The 19,622-nt window shown below is 35.1% G+C and overlaps 1 protein-coding gene across 2 annotated transcripts in view; it reads left to right on the top strand.

The window, feature by feature from the left end:
* LOC149788471 (calcium-dependent secretion activator 1-like) overlaps positions 1–19,622 on the top strand; it is a 237,371-nt gene that overhangs the window by 93,252 nt on the left and 124,497 nt on the right. For both annotated transcript variants that reach the window (XM_089974454.1, XM_089974453.1), the window contains exons 7-10: positions 1,681–1,817; positions 6,374–6,440; positions 7,923–8,031; positions 14,310–14,504. In XM_089974454.1, coding sequence (XP_089830580.1) covers positions 1,681–1,817; positions 6,374–6,440; positions 7,923–8,031; positions 14,310–14,504 — 508 coding nt within the window. The remainder of the gene's footprint in view (positions 1–1,680; positions 1,818–6,373; positions 6,441–7,922; positions 8,032–14,309; positions 14,505–19,622) is intronic.

Raw genomic sequence — 19,622 nt, 5'->3', positions numbered from 1 at the left:
TACAACCAATTCTCTCCATCTTTCTCTGTTTTCTACTGCCCTTTGGGAATCTCCAAATTCCATGCCTATCCACTCCTTAATGTTGTCTTCCCACCTCTTTTTCTGTCTGCCTCTTCTTCTGGATCCTCGCACTGTGTTTGCAAGACTGTTTTTGTCAGTCCAGATGATCTTGAGACATGACCGTACCACTTTAGTTTATGCTTTTTTACAGTTGTCAAGAGGTCTTCATAGGATCCGATGGCTCGTTGGATCCTGTTGTGGACTTCTTCGTTGGTTACATGGTCCATGTATGAGATGCCCAAGATGTTGTGGCAGCATCTCATTTTGAAGGTTTGAATCATTCTTTGTAGATCTGATGCGAGCATCCATGTTTCAGAAGCATACAGAAAGATGGATAGGACAATTGAGTGCATCAGCCTGATTTTGGAACCAGAAGCAGTGCTGGTCTCTTTCCATATTGGTCTCAACCTTCTTATTGCTGCTGTTATCTGGGCAATCCTGCAAAGTAGTTCTGGTTTGGAGTTCACATATGTGATAATGATCACAAGTACTTAAAGCTTGTGACTCTTTCCAGCTTCTGTCCACTGACCTTTATTTCTGCACTGATGCCATTGGTGTTTTTTATCATCAGTTTTTTTTTTTTTTTGGTGCTAATCTCCATACCATATTTTGTGGAGGTTGTGTCAATGCACTCAACCAAGTCAGCCTGTTCTTTTTCCTCTCCTGCTAAACCATAAATATCATCTGCAAAGGTTGGTGATTATTCTTCCTCCAATGCTGATAGTGCCCTTGTGGTCATGCAAGGCATCCTCCATGATCCTTTCCAGGAAAATGTTGAAAAGTGCAGGTGACAGTATACATCCCTGTCTGACTCCAACTGTTGTTCGAAACCAATCTCCTCTGCTACATTGAGGAGGACAGCACTGGTGGCTTTGTCATAGAAGTGCTCAACAACCTGCACCAGGTTTGAGCTGATGTTTTACTACCTCATCGTTGCCTCATGGGGTTTGTTAAATAGTTTTAGTACTTGATTGACTGGGCTAGGGGATTGTTTTGAGATTTTGTTTACCCCTTGTATATCTTGGATCATTTTGTTGAATAATGTATTAAACAGTGTTGACTTTTTAAAGTCTGTTCCAGTAAAACCAAGCTGAATAAAATGAACTAGAAGTTGGTGTTTGTAAAACACATCCCCACACTTCCCTGTGTTTGAATACATCCTGAGATTTGAATCTGTTGCATAGGTCACTCTGGGCATGGAATGCCCCAAAGTTGAATCTTTACTGCATATTTAGTTTGGTATGTTCATACCTAGTGAGCATTGGTTAATGGATAGGAAATCTTAATAGGTTTACTATGTGACGAGAAGGACTAAATCCCCATGGATGGTAAGCATTGACCTTTGTGCCAATGTCTGATGCTGTACATATCTGATTTTTATTCGTAAGTGGTTATTGGTCAGGGATATCAATAGTTTGCATGTTATACCAAGGGTTTAGTCTGTTGGAGGTTAGGGGTGGGGGAATGAGAGCAAAGTGTGACCCTGGGGTCAGGGCAAGTTTTTTTTATATAAATTTGTTTCATCTAGGTAACCACTGAATTACTTAAGCACACAATTCATTACTCATTAAGTGTACACCCTGTTGTGAATGTTTGTCATGCAGTTATTTCTGTGCATAGGTTGTGCTCCATCCCACTGTGAACAGTAGTCGCTCACCTGAGTGGCACAAGATGAAGACCTCAAAAAACTGTACAGACAATCTCACAATAAAGATAGCAATCAGAATGGACAAACCGCAGAACATGAAGCACTGTGGGTAAGCATACTTTTTATATAACATTTACACTTTGTGCAATAACAGAAAATTGTCATATTTACTTACTGTTTAATTAGTTTCATAACTGCCTTGTTAGACACCAGCATGTGAATAATCAAACCTACCTTGTCGGACACCAGTGTATTGTCAAACTTGCCTTATCAGACACAAGAAGTGCGTGATATATTGGCTTACTGTGATATTTTTATCTGGTGGTACATACCACAGTACTTTTTCATTGTATAGGTACATTGGTAGTTTCTGACGGTAAGGAATGTACAGAAATTCGTGAGGAATCTTATTACAGATTTAATGATGTCAACAGCGAGTTTTCATTATTCATGACTAAATAGTTCCCAAAAATTTATTTTCTTTTTACAAAATGGTTGTATCTGTCACAAATTAATGGTGACAAATATAATTCTAGTTATGATCATTTAATCGTATCTTTTACATCTACCAAGCTTTTAAATACATGTAGATAAACCATTTAATAACGATTATATGTATCTGCTTATTATCTGATTGCAATTGGTTCTGTTTATCTGTATACATGATCATCTGCTTATTATCTGATTGCAATTGGTTCTATTTATCTGTATACATGATCAATTGAGCATTGTTTGCTGGTTTCTTTAATTAAACATTAGTTGTTTTTTTTTTTAAACTTGTCATAAGGCCTCACTTTTGATGCTTTACCAGCAGAAACTGACAAAGCAGTATCCTAAAAATCAGATTCACTCATTGTCATGGTCAATGTCATCTTATACACAGTTTAAACAACGATCGCTAAGGATGTGTATTATTTGGCTACAGAACAAGAATTCAAGTCCTTACCACAAGTCATATTAGTTAAAGAGAGATGTAAGAAAAAAGCAACAATGCTGCACACCTTCTTAGAACCAGACTCTTGAACTGTGAACGTTATGAATTATGTGGCCTATTTAAGCATCATGCAGTATCATTCATTATTCTAATCGATTTTTAGAACAGTTCCTTGAGATGATATCAGTATTTCTGTGCAGAACAACTGTATTTACGTGACAGGATGTGATTTTTGGAAGGAATGAATAATATTCAGTTAATTCTTCATGAAATAAATAAAAAGCAACCAACAGCTTTCTTAGTTTTGTGCGCTCTTGCACACATGGACACCAATACTGTCATAATTACATTCACTCTCTGTCTCATGTAAGTGCTTAGAAAAGGATTTTTTCACATTTGGAAAATACCGCTCTGGTGGCCTAGTGGTTTTAGCATCCGCTGTCGTAGGTTCAAACTCTGGCCAAGTCATACCAAAGACTTACAAAAATGGTACTAAATCTTCCTCGCTAAGTGCTTAGCATTAAGAGGTTAGTGTTAGAACAAGTTGGACTGGTGTCAGGATAATGTGACTGGATGGGACATGATGCTGCATGTCTGCGGCATGATGTCCCAGTGCTAGACATCACTATAAACTGCCACACTCCAGACATCGTAGTGTAATGACTGAAAAATTGTTAAAGTTACATTTAAAATCTTAATCACAAACACACACACACACACACGATTAACTGATAACTTTTCAAAACCAAAAATGTTTCTAGACTCAATGGATTTTATAGTATAAATGTCATGATATTGGAGAGGTGGAGGGAGGAAGCCAAACTAGTTTTCTCAGCAGGTATAATAGTTGAATGATTCTCAGTTGGATTTTACAATGGATGAAGTGTGATTTTACTTGGATGAGACATTTTTACCTTGGATGAAACAAGGATTTTACCTGGATGAGACATTTTTACCTGGGATGAAATGGGATTTTACGTGGATGAGACATTTTTACACTGGATGATATGGGATTTTACCCAGATGAGACATTTTTACACTGGATGAAATGGGATTTTACCCAGATGAGACATTTTTACCTGGGATGAAATGGGATTTTACCTGGATGAGACATTTTTACCTGGGATGAAATGGGATTTTACCTGGATGAGACATTTTTACCTGGGATGAAATGGGATTTTACCTGGATGAGACATTTTTACACTGGATGAAATGGCATTTTACCCAGATGAGACATTTTTACCTGGGATGAAATGGAATTTTACCAAGATGAGACATTTTTACCTGGGATGAAATGGGATTTTACCCAGATGAGACATTTTTACCTGGGATGAAATCGGATTTTACCTGGATGTGATATTTTTACACTGGATGAAATGGGCTTTTACCTGGATGAGACATTTTTACCTTGGATGAAATGGGATTTTACCCAGATGAGACATTTTAACATTCAATTTATAACATCCGAATTGTTCTAATGTTTAACAGGGATCTGGTATAATATCAGCTTTTAAAATGCAGAATAAACTTGATGTCATAGTGCTCCAAATAAACCTCCAGTAACATAATTTTTTGTAGAATGTGAATAAAAGTAATAGAACATAGCATGCCGTACAAGATGCAGGTTGGAATATTTTCTTAATTTTATCAGATACTCGAGACCCAATTGTTCGTTTGATTTGAAAATGAATGCTTAGTAAAAACAATTAAAACTTGCCTGAATCAGATTGGGAAGTGACTGCAAGCCATGTTGACCTGAGACCATTTTACAATGCATCATATTTTTTTGAAATGACATCCATGTTTCGGGTATTTATGTAAATTTTACTTCTGTTGCAACTTAAACATGCCATAAATTGGTCATGAATTCAAGAGTATATTTCTACCTTAATTGATGCTCTTTCTTTCATTTCTTTCAGATGTATTATTTTGCCAACTGAATAATTGAAATGCATCCATAATGACAAATTTCCCATGTGAAAGGATGTACATGTTTGTATATGTCAGATGTTTGTGATAAATTCCACAGGTTTTAGCTCACCTGGCCACAAAGCCAAGTGATGTATGGTACTTTACATGCATTGTGTGTCCTCCATCAACAGTTTCTATTTTCATCTGATGAAAAACCATCAGAACAGTTTCAGATTTTTTTGGCAGAGAGCATTATGATAAAAAGTTATTTTAAATTTTTTTAAAAAATTTGATCCACAATGAAATATGGCCACAATTACTGAAAGAGAGAAAACCTTTACACAAGTTTTTCTTAACAAACGTAGAACAGAATCTTGCTAAATGTTATGAGAAACATTCTGGCATAAAACCTTTTCAAGTTACAAATGATGTTGCCATTTCAAATAATGGAATAACCTTTAGGCAGGTGATCAGAATTTGACCATATTGGACAGAAAATAAAAATGTCTGCAACAAAAAGTGACAAAAATAAAATTGAATTATATTTAAGAAAGTTTAACGCAAAGAATTCTGGCATAAAAGTCTTTGAATTTTAAATTCTGTGTATCTACTATTAAAAAATGGACATGGTTATTAAAAATGGAACCACCTCTAAAATGACATCTTTAAAACTGTAACAGAATGTGACTAAATGTGATGGAAAGGATCTTGGCCTTAATGCCATTGGATTTTGTGCAAATGATGCGGATCACTATTAGATATGGCTACTGAAGCTAAGGCAATTTATACTGCACTATTCACACACTCCCCATTTGTTTTTGAGGCTGAGATTACACATTTTAAAGCAATGCTTTGATTGTGAGATCGATATGCAGGCCCTGACCTTCTTGTTAAAACTTGCGAGTTAATTTGAATATACATTGGAACTTCGCTATATTATAAAGTGCCATTGTGATATGTACTGTATCATAATATTGCCAAAGAAGACAGTTAACTGAAGAAAATGCTTATTCCATGGATTCTACAAAAAAGGGAGTGGAGGTTGATAATAGGAGTGGACCCAAAACTATATGCTTCATCGGCATGGTTACCATTTTAAATCAATGTGTTTTTAATGAGAAATATTGAAAACAGCTTGGATAACAGTATTTAATATTTTATTTAATTCAGAGGACCATGTTTGTACATACTGCTTGAATTGTTAAAGTATCAATGCATGTACTCGCCAAACGATTTCATTTGCATCCATTAGATTAGATCCTTAATAAAGCACACAGAAGTATAATGTTTAGTCAGTTTGTCATTGAGCACTGTGTGTTGGTTCTACATTATAAGCAGGTTCACAAGTTTTCTGGCACACAAAATGGGAATGGCCTATCTGTATATTTATCAGTTGTGACCCATCCATCCAACTGTTAATCCATTCATCCATGCACACACTTGCATATGTGAATGAGTGTTTTCATAAATTTTGTGAATCTAAATTATTGCTGAGGATTTGCTGAATGCTTCTTTACTAGAATCTAGAAGACCACATAATTGTGGTTTCAGGGGTCTAGGTTGGTTAAAGCTTGCTTCATTTTTTTATTGATCACACAGGACAGTGTATCTTACTCATGACTGTATTCCCCATGTATCATTAGTTATTGGGAAAAGTGATTTGCAGTCATTGCCTCAAAGGAAGGGCTTTCCAATTGTCCCATAGAAAGTGATTGTATGCAATTTGATTTTTCAACTGTTCTAATGAGATGGGAGTGTTTCATGTAATAAGAACATTTTTTGGAACAAAAGCAACCAGACATTTCCGTTTCTAATTTCAGATATCTCTATGCACTTGGGAAGACTGTCTGGAAGAAATGGAAAAGAAGATACTTTGTCCTTGTACAGGTACTCTATTCAGATCATTTTATTTGTTGGTCTTTATACTGCAGATCTTTAGGTAGGAATGATTAATTCCAATATAATCAACCTTAGTATAAAAATGTACAACACAGTTTGATGACCAGGATGAGAGTCAAAAGTTAATTTCTGGAGCATTGTAAGTTGTAAACAATCTTATATTGATCCCCACTACTCTGTCATCTTAACGAAAAAAATTCTAAACTGAATGAAAAATGATTCCAAACTGTAAACAGTATTCATTTCTGGAACCTTCTAAGGGCAGGACCAAGACTTTATGTGTAAAACAAAATGAACTAAACATTACAATTAATAATTATCTTAATACATAACTTAATGATAGACATATATTAACTATGAATTATGTTGTTTACAAAATAAATGTCATTAGTCAATTAGGCCATTACAATCAATAATCATGAACAAAAAATTAAACTCACCATACAAATTAAATGTACGTAACAATATTAAAACTTTTAATATATCAAAAAAAGTACCTTAGAACTGAGATTGCTTGGCCAACTGCCATTGCATTTTGCTTTAGGTGGATGTCGGACAGATAAACAGTGGCAGCACACTTGGGCCACTTAGTTTTATCATGTGTAAAAACTCTCTTGGCAGCACTTTAAAGAGTGAAAACCATGTCTCCACCTTGTGCAATTCATTCGTAATAAAACTGTAAAGTGTAAACTAAAATTAGTCCTATATCAGTGTACTATTTCAGGTAATAATAAAAATAATAATAACAATAATAACAATAATGTCACTTAATGCAATGACAGATCAGGGTAACACAAAATCCCTGATCAGACAGTGTGTCTGGATATACATTGTTTTTTCTTTAGGATGTGCAATTGCTGGAATACCCACTAAATTTACTCTGCCCCCATTAAAATAATAAAGTGTATGAAAATTTCTAGATAACTCTAAAAGATCAAACACTTACAAAGTGAAATATTGCAATTGAACAATGAAAATATAATTGGCAATCAAGTTATTACAAGTTAGTGATACCGCACAATGTCAAATATCCACTTAATGGCTTGGGTGTGTTTGCTGTTAATTGTACTTTTAAAGCAATCTACATAGTGCTTTGTTATAATGCAGAATCACTGTTGCTATTTGGATAATGATGATAACTGTATTTTTGCTTTAAAAAGTTACAACTTGCACATATTTGTTGAAACAATATGTTATGGATGGTCTTTTCATAGATATTGTTCTTATTAAAGAAAAATCTGTTCCCCTTAAAAATAAAACTTCTCCCAAATGAAATTTCGAAGAGTTTCTCGACTCTGTGAAAATTATGGAATTGTCGCTGGATTTGTGCTATTCGTGATCTAGTGCTTTTTGTTTGCAGGAGATGAAGATAAGCAAGTTTCACTTACTTTCATTCTACATTAACTAGAAAGTTCTGAAAGTGTGCAAATGAAAAACTCAACTTTTTATATTGTTGACTTTTCTTCAAAGGTTTCCCAATATACATTTGCTATGTGCAGTTACCGAGAGAGAAAAACAGATCCCACTGAGATGATGCAGTTAGATGGCTTCACGGTAGATTACTGTGAGGCACTCCCAGGTAAGTCAGTTATCATAAGTAGTTATTTTTTATTATTTTTTTCATGCTGTCACAAAATAAAAATATACTGCATACTGTAAAGTAAACCTCTTCAAATAGTAATAATTTGTGGCAGTGTATCTTGCACTGTTTTCCAGGTCACTTGGCCACAAGGCAAGGTGAGCTTTTGATATAGCCCAGTGTCCATTGTCGTTAGTTTAGCAACTCTATTTCTGATCTGATTTTTATCAAACTTGGTAAATAGGTTTATATCGTCAAGGTATATGTTTTTCAGTTATGAGCAAGATCTGCGTATATTGTGAAATGATCATGCCTTTGATTAGCCAAGCCTTTTACCATCCAAGAGACTGTATTTACTGACCTGATTTTAATCAGACATGATAAATATACTAATATTGTCCATATGTTGGACAATTTCCGTAATGATCAAGACCTTCACTTGTTTATGAGGTAATTTTGGATCTGTCTGCCTGATAGAAATTTGATCAAACTTGGTTCATAAGGTGAGATCTTGGTTGAATATGAATGAGAGAATCCACTGGTATTATTGTTGTGATCTTGCATCTGATTGACTGAGCTTGTCAAAACTTTGAGGTCTGTTCCCTTTAAACGTACATAATATCCAATGAAGGCAGTTTTTGTAAAATATATAATAATAATAATGAGGACTTTGTATAGCGCCTAATCTTTAGAAGCTCTAAGCGCTTTACAACATTAGACAACACCTATAAGAAAAAAAAACATAATAATATTATTACAAAAACAAACAACATAAATTAGAAAAACATTAAAAAATAAAAAACATGCTGAGAATATTTCAGGTAGGAAACATTATTAGGTCTTTAAGTTTGTTCTTGCAGTCGAAATAAGTGAGTTTTGAGAGCCCTCTTGAATGTGATCAGTGTGTCTTTGTGTCTAAGTTCAGTGAGCAATTCATTCCACATTGCTGGGCCCTGGTATGCAAAAGAATGCTGTCCATATGACTTTGTTTTCATAGTGGGAATAATGAGTATACGATTGTCAGAAGAGGATTGTAAGTATCTTGCTGGTGTGTACACATGGGTGAGGTCAGATAGGTATGCTGGACTAGAGTCCGACAGTGAAATGTAGCACAGAGAACAAATTTTGTGTTTGATTCTGGATTGAATGGATAGCCAGTGCTCTGATTGTGGTACTCTAAGTATGATCCGAGCAGCTGTGTTTTTAACTTTGAAGTTTCTGGAGCAGTTATTGAGATGAACCAGACAGAATTGAGTTAACAATAGTCTTGAAAGTACTAATGAACACACAAGTGTTTTAGTGGCATCATCTGAAAAATATTTGCGAATTGAGCTGATGCATCTCAGCTCAAGATATGCAGCCTTGCATATGTTCATGACATGTTGGTGCAATGTGAGAGTACTGTCCAAAGTAACGCCTAGGTTTCATACTGATTGTGTGAATTTAATGTTGGCATTGCTGATATTTATTGTTTGAGGTAAAGGATGTGAATGAGAAAGTCTTTGTGTTGTGATCAGAATGGCCTCAGTTTTATCATCATTCATCTGCAGCTTGTTACATGTCATCCATGATTTCACATCAGAAATGCACCTCTCTACACCTTGGATGGTAGCATCAGCTTCAGTTGGGTAGCTAGATTTGTATATTTGAGTGTCATCAGCATACAGTTGGTGAGACTGGATGATGATCTATGACACTTGAGAGCGACTGAGTGTACAGAATGAAGAGAACAGGTCCAAGAACAGACCCCTGTGGAACACCACAACATAGATCAACTGGGCTGGAGTGTATTCCATTTGCAGATACAATTTGTGTCCTGTTGACCAAGTAGGACTTGAGCCACAGTAAGGCTGTATCATGAATGCCAAATACATGCTGGAGACGGTGAAGTAATATATCATGGTCTATTGTGTCAAATGCCGCAGACAAATCAAGGAGAGTGAGGACTGTAATCTTTCCGCTATCCAACGCAGAGAGAATGTCATTAACTACTTTTAGAAGAGTAGTTTCAGTACTGTGGCAAGGGCGATATGCAAATTGTACATTGCTAAAAAGACTGTTTGAATTTAGATGAGATACAAGCTGGGATAGAACAACCTTTTCTAAGATTTTTGAAATGAATGGGAGATTAGAAACTGGGCAGCAGTTCTTTAAATCGTTATGGTCTAGTGTTGGTTTCTTCAGCAGAGGCTTTACAGTGGCAGTTTTGAAAAATGATGGGAATTCCCCAGATGAGAGAGAGGTATTAATAACATCAGTTAGTGAAGGCAATACTGGATCTAAGCACTCAAGCACCAGTGATGTTGGAATTTGATCAAGTTCACATGACTTTGGTGCACTTTTCATCACGATTGTACGTACGAAATCCATAGAGACAGGTTCAAATTCAAATGCTGCTAATGGTTGCCGCTCAAATTCTGTATTCCAACTGTATGGTGACAACAAGTCAATTGAAATTGTGGTGTCAAGCTTATTTCTAATGGTTTGTACTTTGTCATTGAAGAAATTTGCAAGCATGTCCGGAAGGTCGACTGGAGAGAAGGTAGTTGGAAATGGTGTTGATTTGTTCCTTGACATTAGCTTGTTAGTAATCTCGAAGAGCTCTTTGCAGCTGGAACTTTCCATGATCTTAGTAGTGTAGTGGCTCGATTTCGCTGCATGGACTATATTTGTGACATTCTTCTTAGTGACTTCATAGATTTGCTTATGAATAGTGAGTCTGGTGGAAAGCCAAAGCCTCTCAGCTTTACAGCGGTCTCTTTTAGCAGTGTGAAGCTGGTCCCTAACACTGCTATACCATGGAGAACACTTTTGAATTGATACTCTGCACTTGGTAGCTGGGGCATGTTTGTCAAGTACTGAACGCAGACAGTTATCGAGTTGTTCTGCGGTAGGAGGTAAGCAAGTTGTTAGGTTAGCTTGGATGTCGTGCATTAGTTTGGTTCTATTTATCATACGGAGGTTTCTCTTAGTAGCAGATAAAGGTGGAGGGTTAGGGACTGATATGTCAAGATGGCATATAATGCAGAGGTGATCTGATGCAAGGTCATGGGATACCAGGGAGGACCGTAGAATGTTATCATCAGGTCTATGAAGAATCCAGTCTAAAATGTGACCATGTTTATGGGTGGGTTGGTTAAATGACTGTTAGGGGTTGAAAACATTAATGGAATTTATGAGTTTTGATGTATTTTGAGTTTCCGGGACAGTCAAAGTGAAAGTTGAAATCTCCAAGAATAGTTAGGTTGCCACCTATCGAATTTTCATAGTCCAGGAGATTTGGAAACTGCTTCAAAAAGAGAGAGTCAGCTAGCTTGTTTTTTCTACTAGGAGGAGGGTGGTATAGGCAGAAAAAATGGACTGACCTTTGCTCCAAATTACCTAAAGATTTAATAGTAAAAAAATTATACAAAATTCCAAATTGCATCAAGGTGTGACTACTCTACATTTCCTGGGTTCTAGGTATATTTTACTGGAACAGCAGTGATCAGGGTTTGATATTATATTATCTAGATATTTGCTGAGTCAGCAAGAACTACAACTATGTATGGAACACTACTGCTCAGGGTTTGATCTTTTAAATATTATATTATCTAGATGTCTGCTGAGTCAGCAAAAACTACACCTATGTATGGAACATCACTGATCAGGGTTTGATATTATATTATCTAGATGTTTGCCGAGTTTGGTTATCACCTAGATCTACATCTATGTATGAGGTAATCTTGTATACTTGATAGGATTTTGCTCCAACTTGTTAAATAAGTTTGTGTAATGAGACTTGTATAAATATGAAAGTAAAACCTTTATGTTAGTTGATTAAATACTGACAGTTCTGATGTTGAGATTTTAATTGGGTTACTCCAGGTGGCAGAGTTGTCCATTTTGGTTTTATTCTCAAGCTCAAACACAGTGTGTATGTGAGAAAGCTTGCCAGCAGTTTCCATTGTGTCATTGGTTCTTACCAGGGTTCTTCCTTGGGTTCTTTCTCTGTACCAGTTATATTGACTACCAGGTATAGCCTATCATTTGCTGAAAAATGGTCTGAAACCCAAAACAACAACATCGTTGAATGGGACCTGGAGCTCTGTGATATAGAACAGGCCTGATGGGTTATTATTCATGTTGTCAAAGACAACTAATGGAAGCAGTTTGCTCTGCCCTGGAATGTGTAACATGATAAAAAAAGTTATTCAGTTTTTAGCTTTGGTCTATTGTCAGTTGTTCATCCTTCCAAGTTGGTATAGCTAAATCACGAAAACCACTTGGAGGATTGCCATGAAACTTAACACACAGACTCATCCCATGGTCTGCTTAGTTCTGATTGAAATTGTTAAACATCCAATGTGGCTGTATTGAAATGTTTGTTATTATGCTTCCTCCTGAATGGAAAGTCATATCAACATAGGCTTTTCACCAAACAATTTCTTATGATGTCTGTCTGGTCCTTAATGATAGTTGGCTCTGATTTGTTTTTTCAATATGGCTACCACAGAGTGGTCATCTTGTAAATCTTGTTATTGCTACTACATACTGGAAGTTTTATTGGCTTGGCAGTTTTCACCATTAAACTTTTTATGTCTAGTTGGTTCTAAATGAAAATAGTGCCAAGCTGATGTCAAATATGACCACCACAAGAACAACCTTGAAGATCATGTTATTGCTACTCCTGATGACTGGATAATCATCTCAGCATCAGGTTTTCACAAAGACTTCTAATGGTGTCTAGTTGGTCCTAAATGGAATAAGGGCAGATCTGAAGTCCAATATAGCCATCATAATGGCCATCCTCTACTGGTGTGCAAAACATCCATGGTCTCAGCTGGTACAACATGTTTTGAAAATGCAAGATGAGAGTGTTGTTTTTAAAGTCAAAAAGTACTACATATGAAACTTTGAAGCAGGAATTGATATTAAAAGACCAGAGAGGTAAATAAATCACTTTGTACATTTGTTCATTGAATTTTTATCAGCTTATATGTGGATTACTGTTTTTCTGCTCTGACTTTTTGTCCACTGGGATTACACGTTTTCCTTGCCAGGGGTTGGCATGTATGTATAAAGATTCTCTTGTCCATTGGTTGTAATATTAAGGAAAAGAATTGTTTTAAAGCTATCAGGAAAGCATCTAATTTAGTTGATAGAGCATGAAATAAAAAAACAAGTAATTTCAGCTGACCCCATTTTGGGATTTGGCAACTGATATTTTGAACATGGGCACATCTGGCCATGCAGTCAAATGATTTATTTCACAACTGGACATAGTCTATTTGAAATTTTATACTCATTTGCCTCATTATATAATAGGTTGCTTTTAACAGTTTTGATTTGCAATTTCATTTATTTATTTAATCATAAATCAGACTTTATGTAGGAAATAAAAATTGTCAGTTTGTACAGAGGTATCTTTATCAAAACAGTTGCTGTGCAGAACAAATAATAAAAAAGAAATTATTTGAAGTTAGTGTGAATTTGTTATTATTGAATTCCTTTAATTCATCAGTGCAATGGTAGAATGGATTCACAGAGTCAACAGTGACTGCAGAGCAGTGAGTCAAATATCATGTTAATAGAGTATCATAATTCAGTGAACAAGCTGAATGATAAATTCCTCATTGCTCCAATAGGTAAATTTCAGTACCTTGGGGGTTCCACTACTGGAAAGCATGTGTGCATTTTTTCTACCATACATCAGCAATGATGGAAGCAACAGTCCTGATGTAATAATAGCTAATAGCTAGCAATATTTTGATTTGTCTCATCTAATTCATAAATGCCAAGAGTTCTGTGTTTTGCTAGTGGTCTTTAAGGGCAATGAAAAACATGATTGAAATCTTCATTATAGCTTGGGAATTAGGCTGGTATTCTTGGTTATGCATGAAAAGTGACAGTATTTTTTGTCAAGATCTTCACATGTGCCAAGTATTCACAATGCATAAATTAATCCATTTTGTGCTTTAGTGTGGATATAGCCTTTCTGCTCAGAAAGCTTGTAACTGAAGTTTAGTATGAACTTTGATAGAAATGCATCATTTTTTTTTACTGTTTTATTAATTTTGTCTTTTGATGACAGACACAAGAATGTATTATTTTCAAAGCCAAACCATGAAATTGATTACAACAAACTGAAAGTGATTCATGGTGTTAAAATCATTTCATTGTTATTGATGAAATGTGTTACAAAACTCTTAGTTGATTAACATGTTAATTGTCAGAAAATATTAAATGTTTATGTACTCGTGAATTCCTATCCTTTGAAGAAAAAAATTTATTTTCAGAATTTGAAGGAGGGAAGTTTTTCTTCAACACTGTGAAGGAAGGAGATAATGTCACGTTTGCCACTGAAGATGAAAATGAAAGGACATTATGGGTTCAGGCAATATACAGGGCAACAGGGCAGACTCACAAACCAGTACCACCTGTCGTGCAAACCAATAAAATCAGCAATACACAGATATCACGTATGCAGGGAGGTAAATAGTTAGCTGAATAAGTAATACATATTTCACTGCTCACTAAACAAGTTTGTAGTTAACCTGGCACAAGACCATGTCATATATTAAATAAAATATTAAGTTAGAATGTTTGAATTTAATTTGCAATAGGTCTTCTGAAAGTTTCAGTACCAGTTCAAACAGATTGTTATTGGTTAATTGGTTCTGTTGTATATATTTATTATTAGAATATGAAATACATTATTGTTTTAACTACACAGATACACCATTCACTCTGTAACTTGTGAACCCAATTATGATTTGGGACCAGGTGTGGATCCCATTTTTTTCTAGAATATTCAACAACAAAAATACTCCGATTTGAACATGAGGAAAAATTATGATCAGAATTGGTCAATGAAACCCTGATATGTTGCTTGTTTTATTGTCAGAAATGGTGGATTGTGTCCATAAACGTGAATCAACATCATGAAATTCTCTTGCAATAAGAATCCTTTATTTTAAATTTTCCTTTCAAGAAAACTTCTCATTATACTGTATATAGAAATCTTTGATACAGTTTTGTATTTTTTCATGAAACAAATGTCTCTACATTCAGAACAAAAGGAATCTTGTTTTGTTGCATAAAAGCAGTTACATAATATCAAAAAAATTTCATGTACAAATGAGGCACATACATGTGTTGAAACCTCTTGGAGTTTGATAGAATCAATGCTGGGGTTTGGACTGAGAAAAGGAAATCCCAGTCAAGGGGTTCTATTATTTTCATCACAGTGAGGCTAAGCTTTGTGGGGAGACAAATAATATAATCCCACAACTGGTATTTTCTTGTCTTGGTACAAACACCTACATAGATCATTTTTCTCACAATTATTTTCCAACTAAATTTCTAACCCTTGCAATTGAGTTAGCAGATTCAAAACACAGTATTTGCGGGGTATTATTTTTGCTTCTCATTCTATATAAAAGTTGCCAGGGTGTGTACTTTTACAAAAATGTGAATAATTATCAAAGTGGAATCTAGCTATTTATATGCTGCTATTAGAAAAGGAAAAAGAAAATCAGAAAAAAGTTATATTGTTTTATGTTGAAAGTATTGTGCAACGAGCATCTCAAGCCATGTGCTTTTGTTTTTCCAAATACTGTGCATTAAGACATACTTTAATGAGGGCAGTGAGGTGACCTGTAGACCCTAAGTACACAAGTTATATGCATCAGAAAATAGAAACATAAAACATTTGATAATATTTCTGTATTATCTCTTTTAATTGATAGGTGTCATGTGAAAATAACAATAAATGATATCATTAATAGATTAAATTTTAACTTTCAGTTCTAATTTGGAGAACATTCTGTGGTTGGCAACAGTATAATACTGTGCAGTACAATGTGCCTACTGGGTACAGTTCTAATGAAGTGTTTAGTGACATCAGGAAATTTCTAATTCTTGACTTTCTTGGAAATTTATATTTTCTGTCCTGGAAATATGGCAAGTGTTGCTATTACTAGAGCAGTCATACACTACATGGAAATGTTTTTGTTGAATAATGCGTGGACTGATGAATGAACCACTCAGGTTGGTGAGTGCAGGAGTTTTCATTTGCAGTCATATTGTGTTTGGTTCAACTGGGTTGGAATCTGGGTATTTGACAAAGAAGAAAACTAGTTGAGATAATACGTTTTTAAGTTTTTACCAGCTTTGCAGTAGCACTTGAGAAAATTTGGATTTGTGTGGCCATGTGTATTGCCTGTGTGTCTGTAGCACTGTCAAATAGCTCAGCTTGTGTGTGTATGTTGGTATGTGTATGTATGTGTGTGTGTGTGTGTCTCAGAATGTTTTTTATGTTGTTGTAAAGTTTATATCTGTTGTTGTTGTTTGATTTTATAACAACTGTCAGGCAAAGCAGAAGACAGCAGGGGTTCAATATTTTTAAAGTAGTTCCTAGCTTGTGGATACCATGATTGAGATGATTGGACTGAGATAACCAGACTGGGATAGGAAATGTAAGGTTAGAAAAACATTTAGATTTCTCTATTGCATGGGTGAGAATTATTTTTCAAAATCTTTCAGAGCTTGGTTATTTTTAAAAAATAAAGGTAATTGATACAGAAAAGTGAACAATTTCATATAAAAAAAACTATTTATTGACAGTTATTCCTAACATGAGTATATACAGTGTATTCATCCATTAAACCGCTCCTTCTCCTGACGCCCCCCCCCCCCATCTCTGCTGATCTGACATCCCTTCTGGCCACCACAGTAACGATTTCAAAATAATTTTTTTTGCTACTCCTCCTGAAGGGATAGTCATATCTATTTGGGGTTGTTACTAAAGGACTTCGTTTGGTGTGTCCCAGAATAAAAATAATGCAGATGCAGCATCCAGTATGGACACCATCTTAGCCATCATAAAAATCTTATTGCCACACTGCTTATTTGATGGTCTTATTGATATGAGACTGATGTGAGACTATCACTAAAAGACTTACTATAATGTCCAGTTGGTATAAATCAAAATGGGGGCTAATCTGAATTCCAGCATGGTGGCAATCTTGAAATTTTATTTTTGAAAAATAAATGTGTAAGCAATTCATTATAATTTGTAGGGGAACCGATCATGAATAAATTAGTATATGACATGATTGTGGCATGGCTGCCAACATTTTACAATAATTTCACCAATTTCATGAGTTTTGTGACAAAATAAAAGTGTTTGACTTCTAATTCACACCAAGCAACAAAAAAATGGTGTTGTTGATAAAAGATTTTCATCCGAATTTATAAACCCTTTAATATAAGTAATTGCTAAACAACAATGTCAGTCTCACAGCTAAATGTTCAAATTTTGGAGCAATGATTTACAAAACAAAAAGCAAAAGCCACCCAACACGTGCACATGGTATGGTGGTGGTGTTAGAAATTTGCCACGCAATTAGTTGACTAGTGAATAATGTTGTCCATTTCCTATTTTAACAAATGACCCCATTGTTGATTAACAATTATTCTTAATGTAGTCTTCGTGCAAATAGATGTCAGAGTGTTAATTAGTGGGTATTTACAATAGATAATGGTACAGGGGAGCATAAAGCTTTTACTTTTAAAAAGAGGATTGTAGCTCTGGACAGGTTTAAGTATGGATTAAAACAAACACAATTAACATGAGATTTGGCTGTTAATGAGTTGTCCATCCAAAGTTGGAAAAACACCTGAAAATCAACCAGTTTTTCAATAACAAAAATTATTCTGATTCATAGCAGAATTTTTTTTAGCAGTATGAAATTTATACAGACACTATTTATTGACTTTGGGATGTACACATGCATACATACTGAACTGTACTAAAGCTTTCCTTTCATAATTTTGCTTTTTTTGCATTGAATTCAGACACTAACTGATCTGTGACAAAAATGTCTAAATATCATACTTCTGTTAACATATTTTCGATGGCCTTATTATGGATTCACTCTCATGCATGCCATGAGGTCGGCTGGTGAGTTTAACTATTCATGCTGTACATTGGACATGTGTTATATATGTACCAATGTGTGGTTCTGTGAATAAAGTGAAATTTTGTATATGCAATCTCTGTGTTTTCTCTGCATGTGTATTTCTCATTTGATATGCATTGATTGAAAAATGGTATCTGTGCCAATGATGCACTTATTTTTTGCGCCTACTTTATTACCCCCCACCTCCACAAGATTGGTGCATGCATTATTTTCTTCTGATAACTGACTTGGTTGCTTACAGTACGATTTGGTAAATAGCATGATGACATTTTCTGGACATTGACCATAGTGCTGTAGTGGGGTTGCGCTGTATTTAGTTTGTCGTAAATAAAAATGGTGCTGATCAAACCTTAAATATGTTTGCTATGTCGTCCATGATGAAAATCTTGTTATCGCTTCTTCTCATGAACAAATAGTTTTATAGAACAGGGTTTTGAACTACATTACTCGTTATGATAGTTATCTAGGTGGTCCTAAAAAAATTATGCTGATCAAAACTCCAACATGACAGTCATGGTGGCCATTTGAAATTCTTGTTATCAGTACACTGCTTGAAGGAATTGTAGTGACATGGGGTTCTGACTGAAATGCTGCTCACTCAACACCTTTGTCATTTTAGCATGTGAGGATAACTTGAGAACCAACTTGTAATGCAGAGGTAGGCATGGAGAACAATTTTCTTATAGAAATAATCAAAAAATGGGTTCATAATTTGCCTAACAACTATGTTTGATATTGGCAAATAAAACCTCAACATATAGCTCATTTTATCATAAAAAGCCAGCTAGTATGTGGAAATTAGGTGTAATCATAGTGAACATGATGAATTCTAATAAATCATATATTTTGTACGATTTTCATTAATAAAAGTATTTTCTCAATGAATAACATGATATACAATGAAATCAGCAAATATTTTGGTAAATGCCTGATCTAGTTGGTCCTTGATGACAATGGTGCTGCTTGCACATCCAATATGGCCACCGTAATGGCCATCTTTAAAAATCTTGTTATTGCTACACCCCATGAATGGAATGTCATATTAAATGGCTTTTCAATAAAATACTTGTCATGATGTCTAGTAGGTCTGAAATGAAAATGGAGCTGATCTGATGATTAATGTAGCCATCATGAAAATCTTATTATGGTTACTCACTAAAAGACCTTTATGATATCCAGTTGGTCCGGAATGAAAAAGATGCTGATCTTGTGTCTTAATATAAAGACCACAGTGGTCAGTGTTAAAGGCCTGTTTTCCTACAATGATGGTCATCTCAGCATAGTGTTTCCACTGAAAGATTTCTTAAAATGTCTAGTTAATCAAATAAAATTGGTGCTGACTTGAAGTCCCAAATAGGTGCCAAAGCAACCATCTTGAAAATCTTATTGCAACTCCTCCTGAATGGAAAGTTGTATTGGTATGGCATTTTCACTAAAAGACTTTGTATGATTCTCAGTTGGTCTATAATGAACATCTTGCTGATGTGACATCCATCTTTAAAAATCTTGTTATTGCTACTCCTTCTGAATGGATGGCCATATCAACATGGTTTTTGTTAACTAAAAGACCTCTTGTGATGTCTTCTCTGTCCTAAATGAAAAGGGTCATGATCTGGGGTCTAATAC

This window comes from Sinohyriopsis cumingii, chromosome 11 (assembly GCF_028554795.1).
Source record: "Sinohyriopsis cumingii isolate HCF-2022 chromosome 11, ASM2855479v2, whole genome shotgun sequence".
Lineage (NCBI taxonomy): Eukaryota > Metazoa > Mollusca > Bivalvia > Unionida > Unionidae > Sinohyriopsis > Sinohyriopsis cumingii.
Note: the sequence above shows the minus strand (reverse complement) of the source record. Positions and strands in the feature narration are given on the sequence as shown.